This window comes from Cydia amplana, chromosome 22 (assembly GCF_948474715.1).
Source record: "Cydia amplana chromosome 22, ilCydAmpl1.1, whole genome shotgun sequence".
Taxonomy (NCBI): domain Eukaryota; kingdom Metazoa; phylum Arthropoda; class Insecta; order Lepidoptera; family Tortricidae; genus Cydia; species Cydia amplana.
In genome coordinates, this window is record NC_086090.1 from 1,359,226 (window position 1) to 1,384,585 (window position 25,360).

At 38.4% G+C, this 25,360-nt stretch overlaps 1 protein-coding gene across 4 annotated transcripts in view; it reads right to left on the reverse strand.

Annotated features, from left to right (window-relative positions):
* The window catches only part of LOC134658375 (uncharacterized), an 81,052-nt gene extending 56,384 nt beyond the window's left edge, over positions 1-24,668 (reverse strand). For 2 of the 4 annotated variants that reach the window (XM_063514040.1, XM_063514037.1), the window contains exons 1-2: positions 24,376-24,668; positions 18,289-18,403 (exon numbers count right to left, since the gene is read on the reverse strand). In XM_063514040.1, the coding sequence (XP_063370110.1) occupies positions 18,289-18,345 (57 nt within the window). In that variant the 5' untranslated portion in view covers positions 18,346-18,403; positions 24,376-24,668. The remainder of the gene's footprint in view (positions 1-18,288; positions 18,404-24,375) is intronic. The other 2 variants (XM_063514041.1, XM_063514039.1) reach the window with 2 other exon arrangements.
* Between the last annotated feature and the right edge of the window lie 692 nt (positions 24,669-25,360).

A 25,360-nucleotide genomic window follows, 5' to 3' on the forward strand; every position in this document is an offset into this window, starting at 1 on the left:
TTGAAGTGGCGCCGTTAATGATCTAAACTCGATTAAAAATATATTATCTAATTCCGAAAGTAGTAGTGACTACCAAGGTCACGCCGATGCCACGCCGATAACGCAGCGTCGGCGGCGGCGGCGCGAAAATTTTGTCGGCGGCGGCGGCGCGCCGGCGCGGCGCTCATATCTACTGGCGACAGGCGTGGCTCACTCCGCGATTCCATCGCGTCGCTACAAGTACCTACAAGTACATGCGCCCCACACCAATTTTGGTGTCTAGCCATAGTAGTTGCCGCGCACCGCTACGGAACGGGGACGCCTGCTCCCGCTTGTCATATCTGTCGTAATAGACGAGTTTTGTTAGAGAGTGAATCTTCTGTACCTAGTACTATTATTTATTCTGTGCCGGCGATCTTCAAGGTCATATCAAAACAAGATCAAACCCGTAACAAGTTGTAGAATCTGAATCGGCCTCTTCATAACATCCTCAGCCGGAAATTAACTATTAACACATGTGAGCTACCGGCTTCACGCGTTAATAGTTGAAACCCCAGCACGTTGTTGAGGTTTATCGCGTGATAAATATCAAGTATTAATGAGAAGGTTCATTATTATGAGTTTATGTGTAGGTCGGTCGTCGGGATCAGGGATGTTGCGGATGCAGATTTTTTGACATCCGCGGATGCGGATGCGGATGCGGATGTCAAGATTAGGTACTTAAAAAACGTCAAATATTACATTTTTAGTATTTTTTTATTAAAAAAAACGAATCGTTTAGTATTTAAGCAAGAATATAGGTATATTTAATAAACAGTAACTTGGCCGACTTTTCTGGATCAAGACGATTTCGTTATAGATAATGACGAAATTACCTAGCACTTACGCCGCCGCTAAGACGTTCCTGTACCGATTTGATCGACATCCGCATCCGCATAAGCTCCGCATCGCATTTTATGCGGACGCGGATGCAGATGCGGATGTTGAAAATAATGCGGAAGTTCCGCGGTTGCGGATGCGGATGCGGATGTTCGCAACATCCCTGGTCGGGATTGTGCCGTATTTTCACGCATCCGGATATAAAATTCTGGGGCCATTATTAACTGGGGCCTTATTATGAATAGTGACACATAGGTACATACTACCCTATCAGCATTGCGATACAGCGAGGAAATGTCGCCAGCATCCTTGGTACAATGCCTCAAGGGCCTATTTTAGATTTAAGCTATACTTGGTTTTTTTTAGCATTAGAAATTTGGTAAACAATCTTGATGTGTCTTTTAATTGAAAAACACATTTTAAAAATAAGTTACGGCAAATAAGTAACAATTATGAATCTAATACGATCATTTATAGTCTTCTGCTGTCATAAGTAATAGTTATTGATTTTTAAAAAGTGTTTTTCAATTAAAAGACATGTCAAAACCGCTTACCTTCTTTCAAGTTCTTTCTAATGCTAAAAAAAACGAAGTATAGATTTTAATTTCTTTTAGTAATACCACGGTATATATTTTGTTTGTAAATAAATGATTATTTCACTAGTACATACATTGTGATAAAATAACTTAAACACTAATATAATTATATGAACTGATGCTGCTTCCGAAGGAATGTTAAAGAATACTCAAGATATCGTCTAATAACCATAACCTTGGGGTCATTACACAGACTTGAGAAGTGCACCCCTAGTTGACCTCACTTCGCTCGGTTGATTAAGTGTTAATTGCAAAATTACCGTATTTATATTCTTTTCTTTTGGGTGCTAGTACTAGTGTGAGACAAAGATAGTATGATTCTCTCTGTCTATGTTTGAAATGTTTGTTTGTTTGTCATAAATAAATGTATTTTTTTTCTTTCTTTCTTTCAAATGAGACAGTCCTTTGACACACTATAGTTGTAGCTACTTTCTTACTCTTAAAATACTGTAGTATTTACACCATCTCAAGATCTTAAAAGCCTCGAAAACTTTATATAAAGTCGTGTAAAATGTTTACGGCTGACAGGATTAACGACCTCTACTTGCATAACAACTAAAACGTCGTATCTCCATACCAGTGGCATACTTACATACGACCTTTAGATTATAACGACAGTAACACTACTATTGTTGTATCTTTATACGAAACTCATATTAACATACGACCTTTTGAACGTTACAACTTTAGTGCAGCACTCTGCCGTTAGCCTAGCGTAACCGTCTCAATAGAGAAAGGTCGTATAAACCTACAAAATCCATATACTTTTAGTACGTTTCAGTTTAAACTGTATAATACGATTAAATATAAAAGTCTTAAGTTGGTATGTAATTGTTGGGTTTTTAAAGCTTTTTGTTTCGGTTGGTGGTTGACCGCAGTGCGAATGCTAAATACATAATAATGAATGTTATTTGCTAGTTAAATAGTAATTGTGTTAGTTGGTCTCACATGGGTGCAATCACCTGTGTTTTTGACGGTTTTTCTTAGGACTCTCAAACAGGCATTCCGTTTAATGTTTTCGAGAAATCTAAATTCTAAACGTGGTGATTTTATTCCATGACGGTAGTAAGCATGCATACGGCCTGCCTGATGGTAAAAGCTACCTGTAGCCTATGGAAGCCTAGCTGCAACTTCAGGGATCTTAAAGGGGTTGCCTATTAATTGCGTGAAGTTTTTGAGCATTTTTGACTTAAAACTACATACCTAAACTAACACAATTTTGCACTATTTTTTGCCAGAAAAAAAAATTGCATGATTTTTGCCTAGACCCCTCTCCCCCACGTAATTGTCCCCCATACCATAATAACTAGAATTAAAATACTCTTCTTATTTTGGAAGTCGGTTAAAAAAACAAAACTAAGAACTACTAGGTAAGTAAGTAAATGCAGCTCCGATTCGATACATTTGGCATCACAATCGAATCGATAACTCCGCATATGCCTGGCAGCACTTTAAATCTGGCAACTTTCTGGCTGACTCTCATATTGCCGTCATCTTACTCGTATATTGGACTTTAACACTGAGTCACTAGGTAGCTTTTTGATTGTATCGAATCTGGAATTCAAGCCCACTCTCATATTCCCGTCAATTTATATTGGACTTTAACTCAGAGTAACAAGGTAGGTTTTTGAGTGTCTTTAATCTGACATACTCTAATATCGACGTTCAACTTAAATTGGTTTTTAATTCACAGTAATAAGGTCTGTTTTGGAATTGTGTTAACTTTTTGCATAGTGAGGTGAATTATTGGGTAATATTGGATAAGTTCGATTGATCTGATAAAATTCTGATTATAATCTAGAAGTTGGTAAGAAACTTTATACATACATTAAATATAAGGGAATTGGATTAATGGGCTTGCATACAAAAATTTGAATTATACCTACCTACCTACACAATTAGTAGTATATCGAAAACGACTACCAATTGGCCAAGGTATAAGTATCTGACCTTAAGCATACCCTAGGCGCCCTTAATTAGGATGCAACGAGAAAACCGCTAAGATAAGTAAAGAAAAGGTATGGAAGGAAAACGAAACTGTTTGCTGGAATTACGAACTAAAAACAATATAAATCTCAAGCAAGTCTAAAGATATTTTAAAAACTTTGTTCTTTCAAGAAAAACAGACGATGGCCTGAACTAAAATAAGTACATAAGTTTTGAAATAAACTTCCTTTCAAGAAAATAAATATGTCTGTTTAACCAGTTTAAGTTTATTGACCGAGCATTAGCGAAGGTCTACGTTTCAGCTTCGGCAAAACTGCTTTCGTACGTCCGGTTTAGGTTACGGTCAGATTTTTTGTAGACTCGTTTTCGGAAATATTTCAAAATGGCGGAGACATAGGTACATTTATTCAGCTGGTTAAAAACTATTCTCGCGAGGTCTACATCTCACAGAGCTACTTGTAACTAAAAACACGAGACACACAAGTTGTTATCAAAAATCAGTAAATCAATTGAATAGCTTTTCTAAATAAAATTTATTCAGGAATATTTCCTATCCAATATAGTACATATGTACTTTTATTTTTATAACGGTAGGTACATGTATACGAACATTAAAACATTACCTACAAAATGATACCCACTATTATATTGGGTTGCACCTAAATATCTTTTTATCCTCTATTCATAGCAGAATACTAATTTTTTTATTTCCCGATTCCCTGTACGATAAAAAGGGAAATATCAATAACCAAAGTGTAATCAAATAAATCACTTTCGGCACTGTCCCGCCTTCGGCCCAATATGTAGCCACTCGCTAGTGTGGCCATTGTGAGAAAATGGGACACAATGGAGCTGGGCCTGTTTTTGACAAATTAACTACTGAAAAAAATAAGGCCATTGTTAAAAATGTAGCGCAGTTTTTTTATATGAACGAGATATTTAGGCATTTCGCCATATATCTAGGAAAGTCTAAAACAACGCCTCTGAAAAAACACACAGCTTTTCATTCAAACAGTTTTAAAATTCTGTAGATACTCATTTTTCAGGAAGCTTTAACCTAGTTTTGAAATTCTGCATACAAATTTTGTGGTCCTGCCGTATCGTACCATTGTTCACTTCATACAATTTTGAAGATTATCATGGCATTTTCATACTCTGTTGCCATAAAACCACCCAACTATAGTAAAAGACTACAACTATTTACACGTAACGTAATAAAGTATGAATATCAAATTTTTTTAAATCATGGTTATTCTCCCATTTATGAAAAGCAATTTTTTATTCAGAACGCTATTGGGCTTAGGAGGGCAGAATATGCCTCAGAACTGAGCAGCTTAAATAATAAGTCCGAGTCAGTTTTGGACCATAATTTAAGACTATAAGTGGATGGTTTTACGGTACCTACTGTAAATGATGTGCAGAATTGAGTAGCAGGATTTGACTTTAGGTACCAATAATTTACCAAAACAAGGCCAGATATGAACGTGCTATGAATTATCGATAATATTCTTATTATAATTTGTTTATTCTCGTACCCCGAGCGCCAACCGACAAATCCCCAAGTGACAAAAATGCAAATGGAACCCAATTCCTTGCGAAAGTAAGACGTTGACGGTCACTGACTGACATTGCGTGCCGCAAGCCGTCTCTACGGTACGCGGGCCTTATTACTTATTTCTCTATGGCCTTATTCGGGCGTCTTTGTTGTAATGACTTGGATGATAATGTCTGTGACACAAAATTATGGATTTAGAGAGGCATGGTAATATTACTTATTAGTGGTGTTCAGTAATTTTGTGACAAAAAGGCCTAATAACTTTCGTTTGTATAATGTTTGATACAATCGCAACTTTACTTATAGCAGCCATAACGTGTTTGGTAGTTTTTACTTTTAATATAAAAAAACACGGTGCATATTTTTGTGCAATTTTTGTAGATATTGTTTGAGTCCCGAGGAAGGACATAGGATAGTTTAGAAATCATCCCTGAAGAGAGAGAAAAGGGGGTGGAATTGAATGAGTTAGTGAATTGCCTAATAATTGAAGTAAGTAATGCGCGAATTGAATGATTGCTGTTCGCATTATCCAGGCGCTATACTTTAGCTGCTGTCACTAATTCCACGCAGACGAAGTCGCGGGCAAAAGCTAGTTGTCCTATTATATTATGAAAGCCACCCCAAAGACGTGTATGCATAAACGAAGGAATGGAAAGATTTGCGATGTCCTGGTAGGCTTCCGTAGCTTAATTGGTTAAGAGTTAAGAGCAACACACGGATTGTGGAGGATGCGGGTTCGAGTCCTGCCGGAAGCGTAACTTTTTCCATTTTTTCCTTTAATATAAAATTTGGAATTTCTATTATATTATGGCCATACTTATCCAGGATTTATCTAACTTTTATCGCGGTTGGTAATAAATATTGCGGTAAAACTGGGATTATTTTGGCATTAAGCGGCCGTGCCTGGACCGTGGGCTAAATCTGAGGTAGGAAATAGAAAATAGGTCGTTATACTCGTATAATACTAGTTAGGTTAAAATCCTTCAATTACTACAATTTTCTTTTTGACCCAGTGCTTGACTGGTAGAGAATGTCTTAAAGCATCAAGTCCGCTATGAGTACAATTTTATATCGTACGATAAAAATTAATTAAGACTTTTTTGTGTGAATTAACATTAACACTAAGTATATCATACAATGCACAAGTGTATTACAAAATAGAGACTAAAATTTCGATTTACAACAAATTTAAAGACCTCGCTCCTAACTTTCTACTCTCTTCTTTACAAAGTTATTACTACATTTACTACTATCTTGGAAACGGCTCTAACGATTTTGATGAAATTTGCTAAATAACCCCCATTTCGGGGCGAAAAATCGATCCAGCTAGGTCTTATCTCTGGGTAAACGCGCATGTCTGAGTTTTTATATGTTTTCCGAGGAAAGCTCGTACTCCCAGATATTTTGACTTAATAACACTATGTGTGTGGGTATATAGTGTGTGTACACTTACTATATTGGAACACCTTACCCCGGGAACATCTAGCCCGGTCTCCCCTACTTAGCTCAGTAAACTGCTACTATGGCACTGTCTGCTTCACTCCAGGAAACTTGGCATTTCTAATTAAAGCCAGCAAGTACTTTACCGTCTATTCAAGAAGTTAAGCCTAAAGCTCTATTATAAAGCTGTGAACTTTATTTTCCATTCACGAAGCTAGTACCTATTGTAATAAGTTATTCAAGGTGGGCATGAAAAACTAAGTTGTATTAGCGACCTGCCCCGACTTCGCATGGGTAACACAAAACCTTAACAAATTATACTCCTAACCAATCAAGAACCACCTATTGATAAGTGAAAACCGCATGAAAATCTGTTCGGTAGTTTTTGAGTTTATCGCGAACATACAGACAGACAGCCGCGGCGCGAGACTTTTTTTATATTGTGTCGGGTGCTGGGCAAAGGCCTCCCTCCTCTTCTTCCACATGTCCTGGTTTTGAGATATTAAATATCTTTTTAAATACAAAGGATTATTTATTTCTAGCAATATCTCTTGAAGACCCCTTCGTTTCGAACCTATCCAACGATATCCCACACTATAGGGTTTGTGCCGAAAAACAATCATCCCTACTTTACATGTAGGGGAGGTACCCTAAAAAAGTGTTTGCCACTTTCGTACCTTTTTGTCAGCATGCCCAATTGCCACTTTCTAGCACTAAGGGCCACCTTAGCGTCTCCCGACGCAACTGTACGGCTGCTGCTCGACGCAACGTTGGCGCAACTGCGCAGCGACGCCATTTTCTATAGCGCTGACTAGACGCCGGCGCCGACGCTCAAAAGAAAAGACGCTGGGGCTAAGAGTCGGTGAGTTTGACTACAGACGGACCGACAAACAGACAGACGGAATAATAGATATAAACCTTATAAACCTTAGTTATAAGTAAAACATAAAATATATGTAGCTAACTAACAATACTGTGGATCCTGGTTATCTAAATAAAGAACCTTATTATTATTATTAATAGACGGGCATGGCGAAACTGAACCCTAAAAAGATAGGCAGTAAAAAAGCTTTTACTTTAAATATTGGGATAAAATGTTCGCAAGTAAAATACTCCCTTCACACGTAAGGGGTTGATTACAGGCATTTATCGGTCCTTTATATGGATCATTGGGTATTGGAGGGTAACATGTTTTAGGGCTTAAGTTTGGTATCTCGGAAACCCTAAAAGTCGAGGTGAAGCCTAAGGGCTGTTACAAACCGTGTTACGTTCTTACGCTAAAAATAGATAACATGAAAAAATTTTGCCCCTTTTCGAAATCATCATCATCATAATCATCAAAATCAATCTTTCCGAAATAACTATCATCAAAAGTAACATTAAGTTGTAGGTAAGAACTAAGTAAGGATCAGAATACGCGTCAAAAGTATTATCAAATAACTTAACGAAAAAGTATAAGTCAAAAATATGTATTTTAGAACATAGGTAACTATAAATTTCAAATAAAAAATGCAGTTCTGAAACATTCCATATAAAATACTTTTTCTTTTCTAGCCGTAAAATAGAGCCTATTTCAGTGCAGAACTTGGCATTGTCTGCAGATTTCGAGGCTTCACGCTCCACATAGACAAAATAGGCAGCTTATTTGTGTGACAATAGTCCACTTGGTGCCTAGGTTACGCGTGGCTAGGCTTAGTGTAAGGCCTGAGTGGACGCTCGGAGCGGAGCGTTCGGCGGGGCGTGTAGCGTGGCGTCGGGCTCCCAAGTGATTTGAGCAGCGTGCACTAAGGCTGCTCCTATACGTTTGCATTTGTTTAACATGCACGCCGCACGCCCCGCCCTGCTGCACGCGCAACTCGAGCGTCCACTCAGGCCTTACACTTAGGTATGCTATGTTTGATAGTGTAGGAATTGTCAGGTAAATCACATTTTAAGTTTTGTCCCTATCCACCCCAGCCATCCCTATAATCACCCGGTGGGCGGTACAGTATTAGGTATGATTTGCTAACTCATTTGTTAAGTGATACAAAGCAGACACAATACGAGAAATAACAAGTACCTAAATAACATCACGTTAAACCCTAAAGATAAACAATACTGAAACAACCGTATTCCAGAACTCATCATCTGCTAGAGTTGATTAAAACAGAGTTCAAGGCAAAGGTCGTCGCCCCCGACCAATAGGAGGGCCGCCGCAAGACGATAATGGAACTGCGACCAATCAGCGTCCCGCGAGCCGCGCTCTCATTGGCTATAATAAGCTGTTCGCGTTTCAAAAGAGCGGTCTTTCAACCGCTTTCAAGAGTTTCAAGCGAAGTCGATGAGTTTTATATTTGATAAAGGCATTGTTTGAAGTCTTTATTGGATTTTCCCGATGCTCTTTTATTCACGGGTACCTAGGTACTGGGAAAGGTTGGCCTGTATTGATTTTGCAAGCAAAAGTGGCTTAACCTTCAATACATTTTTGAAGTGAAAACTTCTTTAGCGGCGCTGGGCACTTTTTCAGGTGGGGAAAATGATAAACTCGAGACAGCGTAAGGCGATCACGCGTGACCGTAAGGGGCGTAAGGCGATCACGTGACCGTAAGCCCCGTAAGGTGGCCACTCATAATTTAAATGGCATTTAAATCAAAAAAGAAAAACTCAATGTTATTTGACATTTACGTTGCGGACTCCTTTTCAAGACTCTTTACCTATGTTCAAATAATTTGACGTTGTCAGTGCAGTATGTAAATGAACATTAAACATGTCAATGAAAACGTGTGATCTTATTTGAGAATGATAATAATATGTAATAAATAAATAGAATACCTCTGCTAAACGTATGTATCGTGTTACCGGGCGTCGGTAACATAGTGAGGTGAGTTTTCACTTCTATCGGCACTCCCGGAGTGCAACCGTCGTTGTTTGTTTTTTTAAGCTTTTTAACTTGGTGTAGAACCTATAGGCTGCTCTGTGAGCTGTAGACCTCGCCAACCCCCATAGCAAAAATGAACTTTTCTGTACAAAAAAATAATCGATACCTACTAAGTGTATCGCTTGTCTCTCTCCCTCTCTGTTCCGCTTGGGTAACAAAGAAATATTTAAATTTTCTGTTTAATTCCAGTTTTCCAAAATTTCAAAATCAGTGCGTCACCTGAAGATGTCCATTAGGAATGTAAAAAGCATGATAGCCTCTGAAAGTATAGGTCTCTACCTACATAAATAATTTATAATAAAAAAAATTTTTTTTTTGCTCTACTCTACTACTGTTATGTCATAATTAGACTCTTTAGAATCTGTTCTTTCGCTAAGTCCATGTTTAAACTTTACCAATATTTCAAAATCTTAATTTTAAATCTGTAAAGTATCGTAATAAAACATCATAAACATACATCAACTACATTACAATATGTGTAAAATTAAAGCACGAAGTTTATAAATAATTTATTATACTCCACATTACACGTCAAGTACAACCATAGAATCGTTGCTATTATCATAGAAATTGACTAAGTCGATATTGAATCATTTATCTGCTTAACCCATTCATGGCCACGAACCGCCGAGCGTACACAATACGCCAGGCCACCATACAAATCGACTTATGAAGCCGGCCAGTTGGACAGCATTATGCAACATTTTTACTAACCACCGATTTTCTGTGCCTATCAAAAAAGAAACTAATTATTGCAGTTTGTAGGAGTGAATATTTTTACTTTCTACAAGCGTTTAATGTCTGACGAAGCTAAGTTGGTAGCAAATTGTATAGCCCAGCCTGTGCAAGTGTTAATTTAAACGTCATAATTTCATATAATTATGACATTTAAATTACACTTAGGTACTCAGCCTGTGCTATCAAAATCGCTGCCAACTTAGCTTAGTCTGATTCTATTTAACTTGCCGTGTTTTTTGTTGTTGTTTTTTGGGGCAAATCTTGGAAGTTAAATTAGAACCGTTTCCCGATTTAGATGAAATTCAACAAAGGTGAGTTCAGGGTTCCAGAATTCGTAGCCAGGTTATTCGGATGAAGCAGGTTCGGGGTCCATTTCATAGCACAGTCGGTCAGGTTAGGCGGGTTCAAATTCTGGTAATCCATAGCCATGGTCACAAAATACGAAATCACTAAACAGCACAGGAGGAGTATAAAGTCGCCAACGAATAAATCGTGACTAAATAATATTTTCCATGTTACTCCAAAATACATCTCTAATAGGGGGGATGGGATGAATCACATCTTGAACTCTTGTGACAAATACCACATGAAAGATAATACCGCCGCCGCCGTTCGGATGCATTCCTTGTTTATTGTCCAAGTGTGTCCGATAAGCTTACACCTGGTCGGTCATTATCTTTGTTTTGGTAAACGCCATTATATTAGTAACAATAGAGAACTTAAAATGTATTATAGTACTTACTTTCTAATCTGCCGTAGAAACCACGATGTTTGAAAAAACTTGTAAATATTTGTCACAAACTATTTGTTATACAATACATATTAGTTGGTGGTGACTGTTTCAACCGCTTTGTTCTATATTGAAACGAAAAAAAATTAACTTTAACATCATTGTTAGTAGGTAATTGCCTAAGATACAATACAACGATCACCAAATATTATGACATAAAAACATGACAGTACAGTGGGAAAAAATCCTCGTTGCCTTACCCCTCATACAAAACAAAATATTATTATACTACGGCTTGGTTCCTACAAATTGTTGCTTACCATCATCCAAACAGTAATCAGTTGTAAAATGGTACAATATCAAACAGCTTCAACATGAAATAAGCTTTAAAACCAGCCAATAAAGTTTATTTTAGCCTGCTACGGAAACATTAGCAGTTTTTACAAGTAGCGCCAGGCCACGGTGACCCATACCTTGAGCCCTGTCAATAACTTCTGAAATATATATATTTTTTGTATTTTTTCAATATAGATTTTTCTGTTTGCTTGCATCGCATTATGTATCTAGAATTTCAGTATATTTACTATATTGCACTGATAGTAAACCAAACTTGAATATTCGAGACCCTGTTTTCATTAAAAAAAAACGTGTTTATAATTTTTATCCTAATATGCCTTATAGAAATGATTGTTAGCTTATATGTTACTTACGTTATTACATCAAATTACGTTTCGTTTAAGTTTAAATCAGAATTTATTCAGGACTCACATGTGAGTCACTGGCCCTGCGGAACTGTTTGAGCATGACCCATACGCTGAGTCGCTGGCCCTGAATGGGTTAACAAAAAGTTATCTCAGGGTTGGTAAACCTCTAATTTATTCTAAGGAAAAGGCCAGGATCGATTTAACGAAGGAATTTCATTAAATAAGACTAATGGTTTGTAAAGCCTGCTTTAATACGTCCCTGTGTCAATCACTCCTCACCTACTGTATTCCGGTATGGGGGGCCGCTGGCAAAACGGCTATGCTAAAGTTGGAGCGCGCTCAGCGTGCCGTACTAAAGGTTGCTACGTCAAAACCGTACAGATATCCGACAACACAACTGTACGAGGTATGTAGTGTTCTGTCTGTTAGGCAGCTGTACATCCTTCGTACCATTTTACGTAGACACCGACATCTTCCTTTATCCTCGAAAGCATGTAGCAAGCGCAATAACCAAACTGTCTGTCCTCTGGTACTCCATAGGACTACATTCGCGAGCCGTCAGTATGTGGCAATGAGTGCTCGTATTTACAATAAAACAAATAAACATTTAAAGATCTACGCACTAAATAGCTACGACTGTAAGTCCAAATTGCTTACATGGCTAAAATCACAGAACTATCAAGAAACCGAATCACTTTTGAACACTATCAAATAGTCACCTTAATAACTATTCTCCCGGAAAACTAGTGTTAATGCGCAAGTCTTATATAATCACACCCATACACACGGAAATCACCATCCCATCATTTATACTGGCTACTGACTCACCTTATAACATACACACACACACACACACACACACACACACACGTCAGCCGTTTTTGTTTTTGTTTAGAACATATATTCATCTAGACTCTTTACATTTCCCCTTTCTATCTTAGTAGTATGTTCCTTTAGTACTTAAGTTTATAAAATAACTTGTACCACTTTCCTCGGAGGAATCGCTGAATCCTGAGTCACAGGCTTTGTCCTAGTTCAGGAAACAGAGGCTCAATCCAAAATGAAACTGATACAAACCTAATACTTATAAGTTTTTTTTTTTGTTTTGTTTCCTTTTTTTTGTAATTGTATAAGGCTGTAATACTTACTGTATTAGGTTTCAAGTAAATAAATAAAGAATAAAGAAAAAAAAAAAAAAATTTACAATAGGTAGATCAATGGTTTTTATTAAGCGTCTATTCTGATATTCTTCCTATAAAGGCTGGTATAAAATCTACTAATAATGACTATTAAAATACACCCGGAGGGATGGACCAACTCGCTACAGACTGGATCCCACAGGACGGATCGGGCAGAGGAAGACCAAAACGGAGATGGCCGGACTACCTTGACATATTTTGTAAAGAGGGAGTGTGCATCGGATAGGACCAAATGGTGGGAAAGAGGGGAGGCCTTTACCTAGCAGTGGGACACTCTTATAGGCTAAAAACACACTTCATAGAAAATACGAAAAATACGCCCGGAAATGGTTTTCCAGAGTCACTTAATACTAAGGGCGTAGTATTATTTACTCAACGGCACAAACAAGTACCTGTACAAAGTTAAGCGAGCGTTGACTTCTATAAATATCTCGTAAGAGTAAATACGAAGGGCAGGGTTCATGTGTTTATACAGGATGAGCGTCAGAAACCAAGCCTAAATGTAACATGAATAAAGATCGAATTTAGCACCTAATTTAATGGGACACCATATTTGAAACACAGGGCAAACAGCGGCAGATTTCCGAATTCACAATTTGTTTAAAAAAACTAGAACATTTAAACTGAAACTATATTTTATTATTATTTGTACCAAAGAAGATGACCGATGAAGATGACTTGGTCATTTTTTCTTTGAATTAGTATAATTATGAGATTCAGTTCTCTTTCAGTTTACAGTAAACGAAGTTAATACATAATGGTGCCTTTTTTACGACATAATTTACTAGGTGGGTTGCTGGCAAAAGCTAGTTTCAGTAAAAACAACCAGGAGACCTATATCCATAGACTAGGAATCCTCTAGACGGAGTTAAGAACAATTATTTCATGAAACCGATGCTGCCAAAAATACTGGGGTGCGGGGGACGAGGTGAGCGAGTCCCGTGCCGTGATTGGTCCGTTCAAAGACACGAACGTCACACAAAGACACTTTGACTCGAAGATGGATCTATGACTACCGTATATTTGTGGCAGAGGGGGTAGCGCTACTATGCTCAGTCTAGAGGATGTCTTGTCTGTGCCTATATCTCAACAAACCTGCGACTGACAGTGCTCCAAGATGCATCATTGATTTAATATCAAAATGGCGGACTCTATTTCCATTTTATCGATGTCGGCGCTCGTTAAGCAAAGTGTTTGCAAATGAAGTTTCCTCATTAGGGATTTAATAGTTTTTATATATTGTAGATTGTAGGTCTCAAAGTGTGAAAGAGAATTTTCATTATTAAAATTGGTTAACTACGGAATATAAATTCGTGTAGGACAGTGTAGGCACCTAAGATTATAATATTTATAATGGTGCGATATAAAATTAAAAATAGGTGACTCTTATTTAAGTGCTCATTTTATTTTTAACCGACTTCCAAATCTCAAAAGGAGGAGGTTATGTATGTATCTAGGCAACTGCAGAAATAGTGTGACATTTACTTTTCTCGAAAACATATAACTCGTGGTTCTGTGAACCCTTGCGGGTCCCTATGGCTCTGCCATTTTAAGAAAACCCCTATTATAATATGTATCATATCTGGGTGACCGAGCTTCGCTGTGAAAACATATAAAAACTCGAAAATGCGCGTTTTCCCAGAGATAAGACCTAGCTAGATCGATTTCTCGCCCCCGAAAACCCCCATATAGTAAATTTCATCGAAATCGTTACAGCCGTTTCCGAGATCCCCGAAATATATATACGTATATGTATATATATATATATATATATATATATATATATATATATATAAATATATATATATACATATACGTATATATATGTCGGGGCTTAATGTAGGTTTAGGTATTCAGGAATGGCTAGATGCACTAGGTATTACATCCCTGTGGGCACAGGTATTTAACACGATAACTAGTACGCGAGGCACAATCAACACACGGGATACGAAAGGAGTTAAATACTAAGTTAGGACTGTTAGGCGAGACGTAGTCCCACGGATGCGTGTTTCATGCGCTAAGTCGTAAATAAGAATGTCCTCACACCCTCGGCTCCAGCCCTTGCCTGGCCTGGCGCCTAAGGTTAGCTTCGCCACAAAAAAACCACTAACTAATTAATTACCAAACACGACCCGTGAGAACACATCCAGATGGCATAAGTGGGCCAACTGTCGCCAGCATCAAGTGGTGTCAAGTTCAGACTTTAGTCTTGTACTTAATCGATCTTTATTATCTACATCGCTTTCAAGCTTTTATGATAAATATGTCATATAAGCGCAACCATTATTTGAATTTACTAATTATATCACCTGCGCGTCGACATATATATATATACAAGCGGATGTCACTTTTTAACAGATTTTGTTAGAAAAGGACTTCCACTTGTATTACAAGTTACAAGCTTTTTCTCCAAGCTGAAACGGAGACGTTCGCGCTCGCTCCCCCAAATATTATAATAATTTTATAATCACCAATTATACACCTAGGCTTGCGAGGCTTGAAGAAAGTAAATATATATACCTGGAGATTATAATAATTTTATTTTAATCGCACATTAAGTAATATCACTCGAGATGCCGGAAAATATCCAGCATTTCAATTTTCCAAACCTCCCAAGCGTAATACGTGGACCTAGCCGAAGTGTACCGTAATCCATCTCGAGACTAGCTGATCCGTGAACACCGTACATGTAACAGCTGCTGACTTATGTTCAACCTTATATCAATGCGATAAGGGTTAGAGATGGTCAGCTAACCGTGGTATGTAACCTACGGCCGGCAATTTGAGAAGCCCCACATGTTAAACGGCTGAGTCCACTGAAGTGCGACATTTTGGCATGTAACATGGATTTTCGAAGACCTTATTGTAAAGGAATAAAGTCCACTTTCGCAAGGTATACTTATTTTCTGCTGAGTGTATATCACAGTTGGCTATGTGTGTACCTTATGGTAAAGGAAATAAGGTATATTTATGGTAAAAACTGATGTATGGCGAGACGACAGCATGAAATTTCGCGGCGTCAGAAGGGATTTTTATGATTGAAGCAGTTTGGGACTTGAACATAAAGTGATGTTTATGTTAGGTTTATAAATATTATTACTACCTAAAGATTTTCTACTCCCTCCAGATTTCCTCTTTTTGACGTAAATAGGTAAAATAAGTTTTTGTCAAAAATTTCATTTTTGGTACAAGCTTTTATCGCTGACTGTACTTTTCTTACGACAGACAACTAATACTCATCGAGACAATTCTAAAAACCCCTAACACAATTAGCTTGCGTTGTTTCATCACAGAGTTCCTATGGCCACCTCCTGTCTCCATCATCAGATCAGCTCGATGGTACCATAATATTGCATTGTCACCCGACTTACATATGTATGCAAAATTTCAGCTCAATCGGAAACCGGGTAGTGGATCAAATTTAACTTGCAAGATTCCATTACATAGTAAGTTACATACAGGTCGACCATTAGGTCAAAAAAAACTAAGGCGTGTTAAAAACTAGAAAAAGAGGAAAGATATATAGATACGCAAGTATTGCCCCTATGAAAGATAGACTTCAGAGATTATCTTTTTATTTTTATATTTATCATTGAGCATGATGCATTTTGACATAATATAGCAAAATCTCGTTTTTGAAACAGATTATGTTTCATGTTTGTTACGGGCCGTGATCAAAGCACTTTTGTGAAAAAAAAAAAGAAAAGATCAAAAAAGAATCTCACCACTAAAATTCCTTTAATACCAAAGGTAAGCCTTTTACTCGGTTGCACGTTATACCATTACCCGCTAGCTCGATAATAATACGGGTTCAAAACCTGACATCACATCTATAATAATGTAAGGGTTCTCTAAAGTGGTCAGTCGAAAGACAAATCATCTCGTTTAGACCCAAACCTCTGAGGAGACATTCGAAAATTCCTATTTTGACTAGCTTTTCCGGCTATGGAATGATCTGGAGATGATGAATGAATGAATGAATGCCGAGATTTTCTCAATAGACCACCACCATTTTTATTTCCGTCGTGGCGTTGCTAATCGAACTGAAATTTGGTTATGTTTATTTTTTATGGAGGCAGACCAGCAGATCAATCGCTTGATGGTAAGCAATTGGGTGACCCCTTGGACGTATGCAACATCAGAAGGGCTGCAAGTGCGGTGGGCCAAGTCTGTGGGTGGGCCTTTAAGATAGGAGTACGCCCTTTTTTTGAAGGCCGTGTCGGTCCGGAAATACCGCGGACGATAGTTCATTCCACAGTTTTATCTGAGCGAGACAGGAAGTTTCTGGAAAACGAATCTACGAATGATGTCAAAATGGAATCAACATCAAGTTACAATTTTGGAATGTCCCTTCTGGGGCTGATTTATTGATACCTAAGGTTCTATGACATTTGAGATTGCCTGGTAAAGGATGTTTTTGTGTGAGGCCGAAATGGGCCATTTCCGTGGTGTTTTTGGCAGAATTGCCTCGTTTTGCGGTGTTAAAGATAATGATATTGTCCATTGCCTCAATTCTACGGTAGTAAGATTAATAATTCCGGAGCCCGATTCGAATTTAACAATTCGTTATGGTTGTGATCTGTTTTTGATACGACCGTCTTGGTGATTGGCGCGCATCTCACGTTACGCACGACTTTTACTTCATTCGGCATGCACTCAGCGTGGGAATTGATCTTCAAGGTCGTGTCAAAATTCAAAATATGATCAAAATCGTCACTGATTGTTAAATCTGAGTCAGGTTTCAGGGGGCCGATTTTTGAATTTCGGTCGCTCGATTTCGTCACTCGAAAATCGGTGGAAAACGGCGAAATGCTGATTTTTGAACTACGAGCGATAGAAATTGGGAATCTAGTGGTATTGACCACTCGTTTTCAATTCTGTTAGTAAAATTTACATGCCTAGTAGTGGAGATATTACTGAACGAAATACACGAAATCGAGCGGTCGAATTTAAAAAATCGGCCCCCAGGTTTGTTCGCGTTAATTTCACACATACCTATATTATTTCATATAGGTATGTAATTTGAATTTTCATTTACGTTTTAAAGTGTTAATCATTGATATAAGGTCAATACGGATAAGTGTAGTTGCGGGTTATGTGTGGCTGGCCTTCACATCGGGGTTTTTTTACACATTAATTAGTGTTCATTGCGAGTTCATAATATGTACATATTTATACTTGCCACTTGAGTTTAGTATCAAATGCATGTAACTATGAACTCTCTATGGACCATATTATTCTGAGTTGGATACATTTCTGTTTCTCTGCTTCTGTTATGTATCTCTGCTCTTGTTTTCTATACATGCGTACATGTTTGTAATTTAATTTTTAACAAGCAGAAACGTCTGCGACCGATGCTATGAAGCTTAAAATAAATTTAAAAGCAGATGTCGCTAGGGTCCCCTAGACCCATAATATGGTGGAAAGATTTGCTGGCTATGGAGGTCTTGGTGGCTCAGATGGCAGAGCGCTGGAGTATCGATCCAGATGCCGTGAGTTCAAGACTCTCCCAAGTAAATTTCCACTTTTAAATTTATGTTTGTGATTGTCACGAATATGTGTTTTATTTATCTTTGTCTTATCTTGTATAATACTATAACTCACCTTATCGACGGGCATGGACGGACATGCACGGCACAGGTTCCAAAATGAGCCGATCATCTGGCGGCTGCCTCGCGGGCGGTCTACGGTCTGGTCAGGAGGCTACGCGCATGTGCCGCTGCAACAAATGAGCCACATTAAAGTATAGTGAGCTAACCTGGGCGTAGTGAGGCTTAGAAAACCTTAATTTATGGGTGTTTGGGCTGTTTCCTGAAGATTTCTACGCTGTTTTTGTTTCAAGAGCCTAGATTTACATGGCAATCCTGCCAATTTTCAAAACGTGGGAATAGAGAGTTCATCTAGAGTCTTTTATGCCAGTTTTTTACAGGTCTATGCTGTGAAAATGAGGGCAGGGTAACAAATATTTAGTATATGTTTGTTTCAAGACTCTAGTTTACATGGTGACCCCGCCATTCCTAGAAACGTGGGCATAGAGAGTTCATCTAGAACCCTTAGTGCTAGTTTTCTACAGATCTATTCTGTGAAAACGAGGGCAGAGTAACAAATATTTAATATATGTTTGTTTCAAGACTCTAGCTTTACATTGGCGACCCTGCAGTTCTTAGAAACATGGCTATAGTTAGGGATATATGTGACGGTTGTCAGTCTCCTCGAACTCATCAAAAATTAACATCTATTACGTACTGTAGTAACATTCGTTTCGCTTTCTTGTAATCGGGTTAAACGTCGAGACTACAATCTCTGCAATTCGCCAGTTAAAGTTCACTTTAAAGATAAAAAAAAATTGGCAACCGTATTATGATGAAAAAAGCGCTACGATTTGTCAATAAAGTCTGCTAGCTGAACCCACTGCACCTTAAGAAGCACACGCTATGTTCAATCTTGCGAGAGGTAATCTATGGGCGTAGGACAGCAATAAAAATAAAGCAAAGATTGCATGCCCGGGAAGAAAGCCAAATTGCCGGCGCAGAACTTTGCGGGAGAGAGGTCTTTGTCGGCACAGCGGTATTGGTGTAGACTGCACTTTTTTAAAGACATATTTTTCACCGGCTTTAAAAAGGGGAGATGTATGTATTTTTTTGCTTTGAAGCAAGACTGGCAAAACGGAACCGGATACGTACTTGGTCGATTTTGGAAGGTGGGACTGCGCATAATTACTTTTTACTGATACGCAAAATTACTTTTTACTGATACGCAAAATAGTAGCGGTACTGATAATTCCGCTATTCGATGCTATATGTCGACTACGAAAATAATAGTATTTTTGATACCAAAACTAATGTATGGAGTGAACACTCTATTCTTACTATATATCTCTATGCCAACATTTTGATATTTTATGCCACATATACCGTAAAATGGGGTAAGTAGAGTCAAAACTGAAATTCAAACCTCGATAACATTTTAGGGTCAAAACTGAAATTCAAACCTCGATAACATTTTATTTTTACATATGAAAACTGAATGGTGTATATAATAAGTGTTCCGGACGTTTGTATTTTAGTTTTTATTTTAGTTTGGGTAGTTCCATTTCATAACTTTGACGATAAAGAGGAAAACCCACCTCACCCCGTAGTGCCTCGTATTTGGGGTGAGAGGGGTTTTCATACAAAGGTGATTTTGGAAGATTGTTGGATCGATTTATTATTTATTATGCGTATTACTATAGCTCCATTTTAAATTGGAATACATTATTTTTGTAGCAGTAGCCTTAAGGCTACTTTATTTTAAAACCCCTTCTCACCCCCCTCTCAAACCTTCTCTCCCCATTCATAACCCACCTCTCCCCGCGAAACCTACTCACCCCGTTTTACGGTACCTACTCATTTGTAAGTTTGTAACATAGAGATCCCACCGCTAAAGAAACACGTCTAAACTTTCAGAAATGAATTCTAAAACTATAGTACCTACCATTTATAAGCAAAAACACAATATCTCATTTGTTATGCCGAAGTTCATGCGGGACTAAAGTTACACATTGTGTTTTGTGTTGTGACTTTCAGGACGCAACATAAAAGTTTTGTGTAACTAATGTTACTATTTACTGTACAGTAAGCTGCTCATATAACTGACTCCCCCTGCCAACAAGTTTTTATGTAGGGGGGTCAGTTATCTCTGAAGCTTACTGTACGTACAATAGTCACGTAGTAAAGTTGAGATAAGTAATTTAAATTGCGTTAAGGGAGAAGTTCGCCGCTTTTTCTCTGTGTACCTACAGTTGTAAAAGAAGCTAAGGTAGATACTAATGTAATTAGGGTAGCTGCAGATAGTGCCCTGGCTTGCCTAGGGTTAACGCCCCAGCACTGTAGAATTTACCAATTTTTGGGATTACCAAGGTTTGGGATTATTTATATTGACTATGATCAGTTAAGACGAAAAGTTCTAGAACCTCTAAAAGGTAGCCAAACAAAAAGAAAATGTGCTGGGGTAGAGGTATATATTTATGTCTTATAGATTTAAGAGTTTTTTTTAGATAATACTGAATGGAAAAAACAACTGACTACTAAAACCTAACACTATTAGCTAGGCCCCTATCTCATTAAGTGGAGCATCCCTATAAAATATTGTCTAGGCTAGTGTCTCACATAAACTGCAGTAAACATGTAAAAACAAAAACCGGCCAAGTGCGAGTCGGACTCGCGGACGGAGGGTTCCGCACCATCAACAAAAAATAGAGCAAAACAAGCAAAAAAACGGTCACCCATCCAAGTACTGACCCCGCCCGACGTTGCTTAACTTCGGTCAAAAATCACGTTTGTTGTATGGGAGCCCCACTTAAATCTTTATTTTATTCTGTTTTTAGTATTTGTTGTTATAGCGGCAACAGAAAGACATCATCTTTTCGATACTCATGCCCCGGTTCGTGCTGTGAGGCTGAAGCGGCCACCTGCTCCATGGATTACGAAGGGTGTTCGAACGGCAATGGCTAGGCGTGATAAAGCTTTTCGCTGTTACAAGCGGGATCGGTGTGATGCGAACTGGGATTTGTTCAAGGCTGCGAGAAACCGATGCAACCAAATGGTAAGAGCTGCGAAGCGCCGATACATCCATGAAAATGTTATGTCTTCCTCTCTTGCTGACACATGGAAATTCCTAAGGTCACTCGGTATAGGTAAATCTAATGGTGTTGTGGACTCTACCTCTTTCACTCTAGATCAATTAAATTGTCATTTCGCTAAAACTACTCCCCTTACCTCGCTAGTAAAATTTAAAACTGTATGCCTTATTGCCTCTCTCTCTTCTCCTGATATTGACCCATTTACCTTTAGTCCTGTCTCTCTTGAAGAGATCCGCAAAATTATTCTGTCAATTAAATCTAAGGCTGTAGGGCATGACAACGTGAGTCGAGTCATGGTCATCCACATTCTTGATGAAATACTGCCAGTAGTTTCGCACATCATTAATACATCTTTATGTACAGGGGTTTTTCCATCTTGCTGGCGTAAGGCCTTTGTCATTCCTCTTCCTAAAGTTAATAACCCCAGTTCTCTCAATAACTTTCGGCCGATCTCTATTCTTCCATTTCTTTCCAAAATTCTCGAGGCGGCGGCCCATAAACAGATTTCACAATTTATACACCGGAACAATCTTCTTTCTCCCCTTCAGTCTGGGTTCCGTCCCGGTCACAGCACCACCACTGCCCTACTTAAAGTTACAGAGGACATTCGGCTTGGGATGGAAGCATCCAAGGTCACGGTGCTGGTGCTTATAGACTTCTCGAACGCCTTCAATGTGGTTGACCATGACCTACTCCTCGCTGCTCTGACTCACTTGCGGGTGTCTGTTGAGGCGACAAAGTGGTTCTCCTCTTATTTATCGGATCGTGTTCAGGCAGTCCGAGCTAACCGTTCGCTATCTGATTGGTGTGCACTGAACACTGGAGTTCCTCAAGGTGGTATTCTATCGCCCTTTTTGTTCTCCGTATTTATTAATTTGATTACCACCAATATTCGTAGCTCTTACCATTTGTATGCGGATGACCTGCAGTTGTATGCTCAAGCTGATGTGAACGATGTTAACTCTGCCATTTCATTGCTAAACGCTGATCTAGAACACATCGCTGAATGGTCTAGCAGTTTTGGTATTAGTGTTAATCCAGCCAAGTGTCAAGCCGTAATTCTGGGCAGCCAGCGCCAAATCTCAAAGCTCAGTTCAGTCGCTATCACACCAATCCTGTTTGATGAGTCTGTCATTCCCGTGTGCACTAAGGCTAAGAACTTAGGATTAATTTTTGATTCTACCCTTTCCTGGAGCGGCCAGCTAGGTGATGTAAGTCGTAAGGTTTCAGGCACACTAAGAACTCTGTATAAATTCAAGAATTTTCTCCCAGTAAGTACAAAAAAGATGTTGGTACAGGCGTTGATTTTGCCAATTATTGATTATGGTGATGTGTGTACAACGAATGCCACTCAAGAGTCCCTCAACAAACTTGAACGTCTCCTCAACAACGGCATAAGATTTATCTTTGGTTTGCGTAAATACGATCATGTTTCCTATTACCGTCGCCAGCTCAATTGGCTCTCCATCCGTCGCCGTAGATCACTTCGAATACTTTGTACCCTATTTTCAATCTTGTTTGAGCCTTCTGCTCCTGGATATCTAAGAAATAAGTTCCCGTTTGATACCCCTCGCCCTGGAGTTGAGTTGCGTACATCTCGTGTTCTCAAACTATCAATTCCCGCTCACCGCACTGGGTTTATGACTAACTCCTTTGCTGTCCAGGCGAGTCGTCTCTGGAATTCACTCCCTCTCAATATAAGACAAGCCCCGAGCAAGTTAGCTTTCAAGCGGTTGCTACATAAGTATCTGCTGAAACAAGAGTTCGAGTAGCGTTCATCATTATATTATATATTATGAGTATGTATGAAATATGTAGTAGTATATTATTTATATATATTCTAGTGTTTTTATTTGTGTATTCTACATGTAGTTTATCAGAATTATTAATTGTTTAGTTGTTTACTAAGTTCTAATAATTAAATTCCTTTTTCTCCTTGCACCAATTTTACATGTCTCTGTTTGGCCCGATGGTTGACTGGTAGAGAATGCCATTAGGCATTAAGTCCGCCATTTGTACATTATTTTTGTGTATTGTGCAATAAAGTTTAAATAAATAAATAAATAAATCATCTGTGAAAATTTCAATTGTCTAGCTATCACGGTTCGTGAGATACAGCCTGGTGACAGACGGACGGACGGACAGCGGAGTCTTAGTAATAGGGTCCCGTTTTTACCCTTTGGGTACGGAATCCTAAAAAGTAATAATTACAGACAAAGAACATAATGTAGAAATATTCTTACCCTTGTTACATGACACTGTTCGGCTTTTTTATCATGTGTAAAATATAATACTGAAGAAATTAAACACAGTAGGTACTAAAATTACCTAATCAAATGGTAAGGGATGTTCAGAAACGACGAAACTTTCACCACTAAACGTTATTATCTAGTCCATAAATGCTCGCACCCTCGAATATGATATCATGGCTAGCTAATATAGTTAGGTCCATCCATGGGTTATTAGAAGGACGTGTGACGTCACCTATGGTGTTTAGTAACGATCCATGACGTCATATCCCATGCGACATCTCAGATCTGTCTTAGAAGGAAGCCAGTTTCCTGCCATTAACAGCCTCTGAGGCTCTGAAGGCGTTATAAAATTAGAATTCGAAAAAAAAAGAGTTATATTTTTTTCTTACCTGCCAGTGTTTGTGCATAATGTTTTAAATATTTGAATATAGAATCTTGATTTGATTGGTTGACAATTTAGTGAAGTGAACCGATCGTAGATTAAAAATAGAACATGTGATAGTGTCCATTAATTGGTAAGTACACTTTTTTTGTTTGAAAAAGATGAAGAAGTATTGAATAATAAAAATGTAAAATAAGAAACACGGCAAAAATAATGAACGGGGCGTATTTTGCTTTGGTTTTGACGTTTCATCAACTGCGGATGATCAATCAGCTGTTATACTAATTGAATGAGGTAAGAGCCAGGCCAACGTCCAATCACTTTTAATTTTCCAATAAAAGACACTTAGTAAATTAAAGATCGTAGTAAAACGCATCGTCACTTAAACCTGATTAAAATGGAGCCTCGAATTAAAAAAAATGACAAGAAAAACTTACGAAAATGTATTCCCAGCACTATTTTTCCACTGATTTTCGGACGATACTCGCGTTTCTTTCTCCAATTTTGCAATTTCGTATTTAGAATCGGATTTCGGAAAAGGAACACTGTTTTCGCGACGCGCGGAGACGTGTTTTTCGCGGTGACACCGGCGTGTGGGGCACTGCCGCAAACTCTTTAGAAAATCAATATCTCCCCCTAACCGACCCGCATGCGGACGTCGTTCCAAAACTAAACACTGCTCACCCACTTCCTTATTATGTAACTAGACAAGGACGGCTATATATCCGTCCGCTACCTCAAAACAACCCCCGTGAACGCGCCAATAACGGATCAAGATGGCGGAGTGACGTTTGACGTTTCGGCGCGAAAAGTGACATTTGGCAGTGTTAATAGTTAGGAAATCGTTTTATCGATTTTATCCCGGCATTATGATTTATTTGGTCGTTAATATTGTCTGTGGATTGAAATAAACGGTTTATTGCATTTCTTTTTTATTTTATTGCGTTTTGGAGGTTATGTAGGTAACGTGTTCCTCCGGCTTTGTCAAAGGAAAGATGTGGATTTAATAATAGTTGGGTAAATTTGTGTCCCTCATGCTCACATATGGATTTCCCAGGGTGCCTGTTTTTGTTTTTTACATGTTTGTAGTTTTGTGGTGTATTTATGTTTAGGCATTATGATATCCGATATCCGTTCAAAACCTAGTCTGTAACTTAAATAAAAATGTTATCTTCCTACCGCATAAGTATTGGGTAAATATTTTAGGTTACCTATTGTTTTACTTAGGTACTTTTTTCAATCTTCACCACTTAGAATTCTTAGAAGGTTGGCAGTCCTCAACTGTGCGTTTCTCCAGAAACTTCCTGCCCCGCACAGTTAACTGTGCAATGATGTGTTACTTGTGTATATCCGGACCGATACGACCTTCAATAAAAGAGCGTACTCTCATCTTAGAGGCCGGAAACGTACTTGTAACCCCTC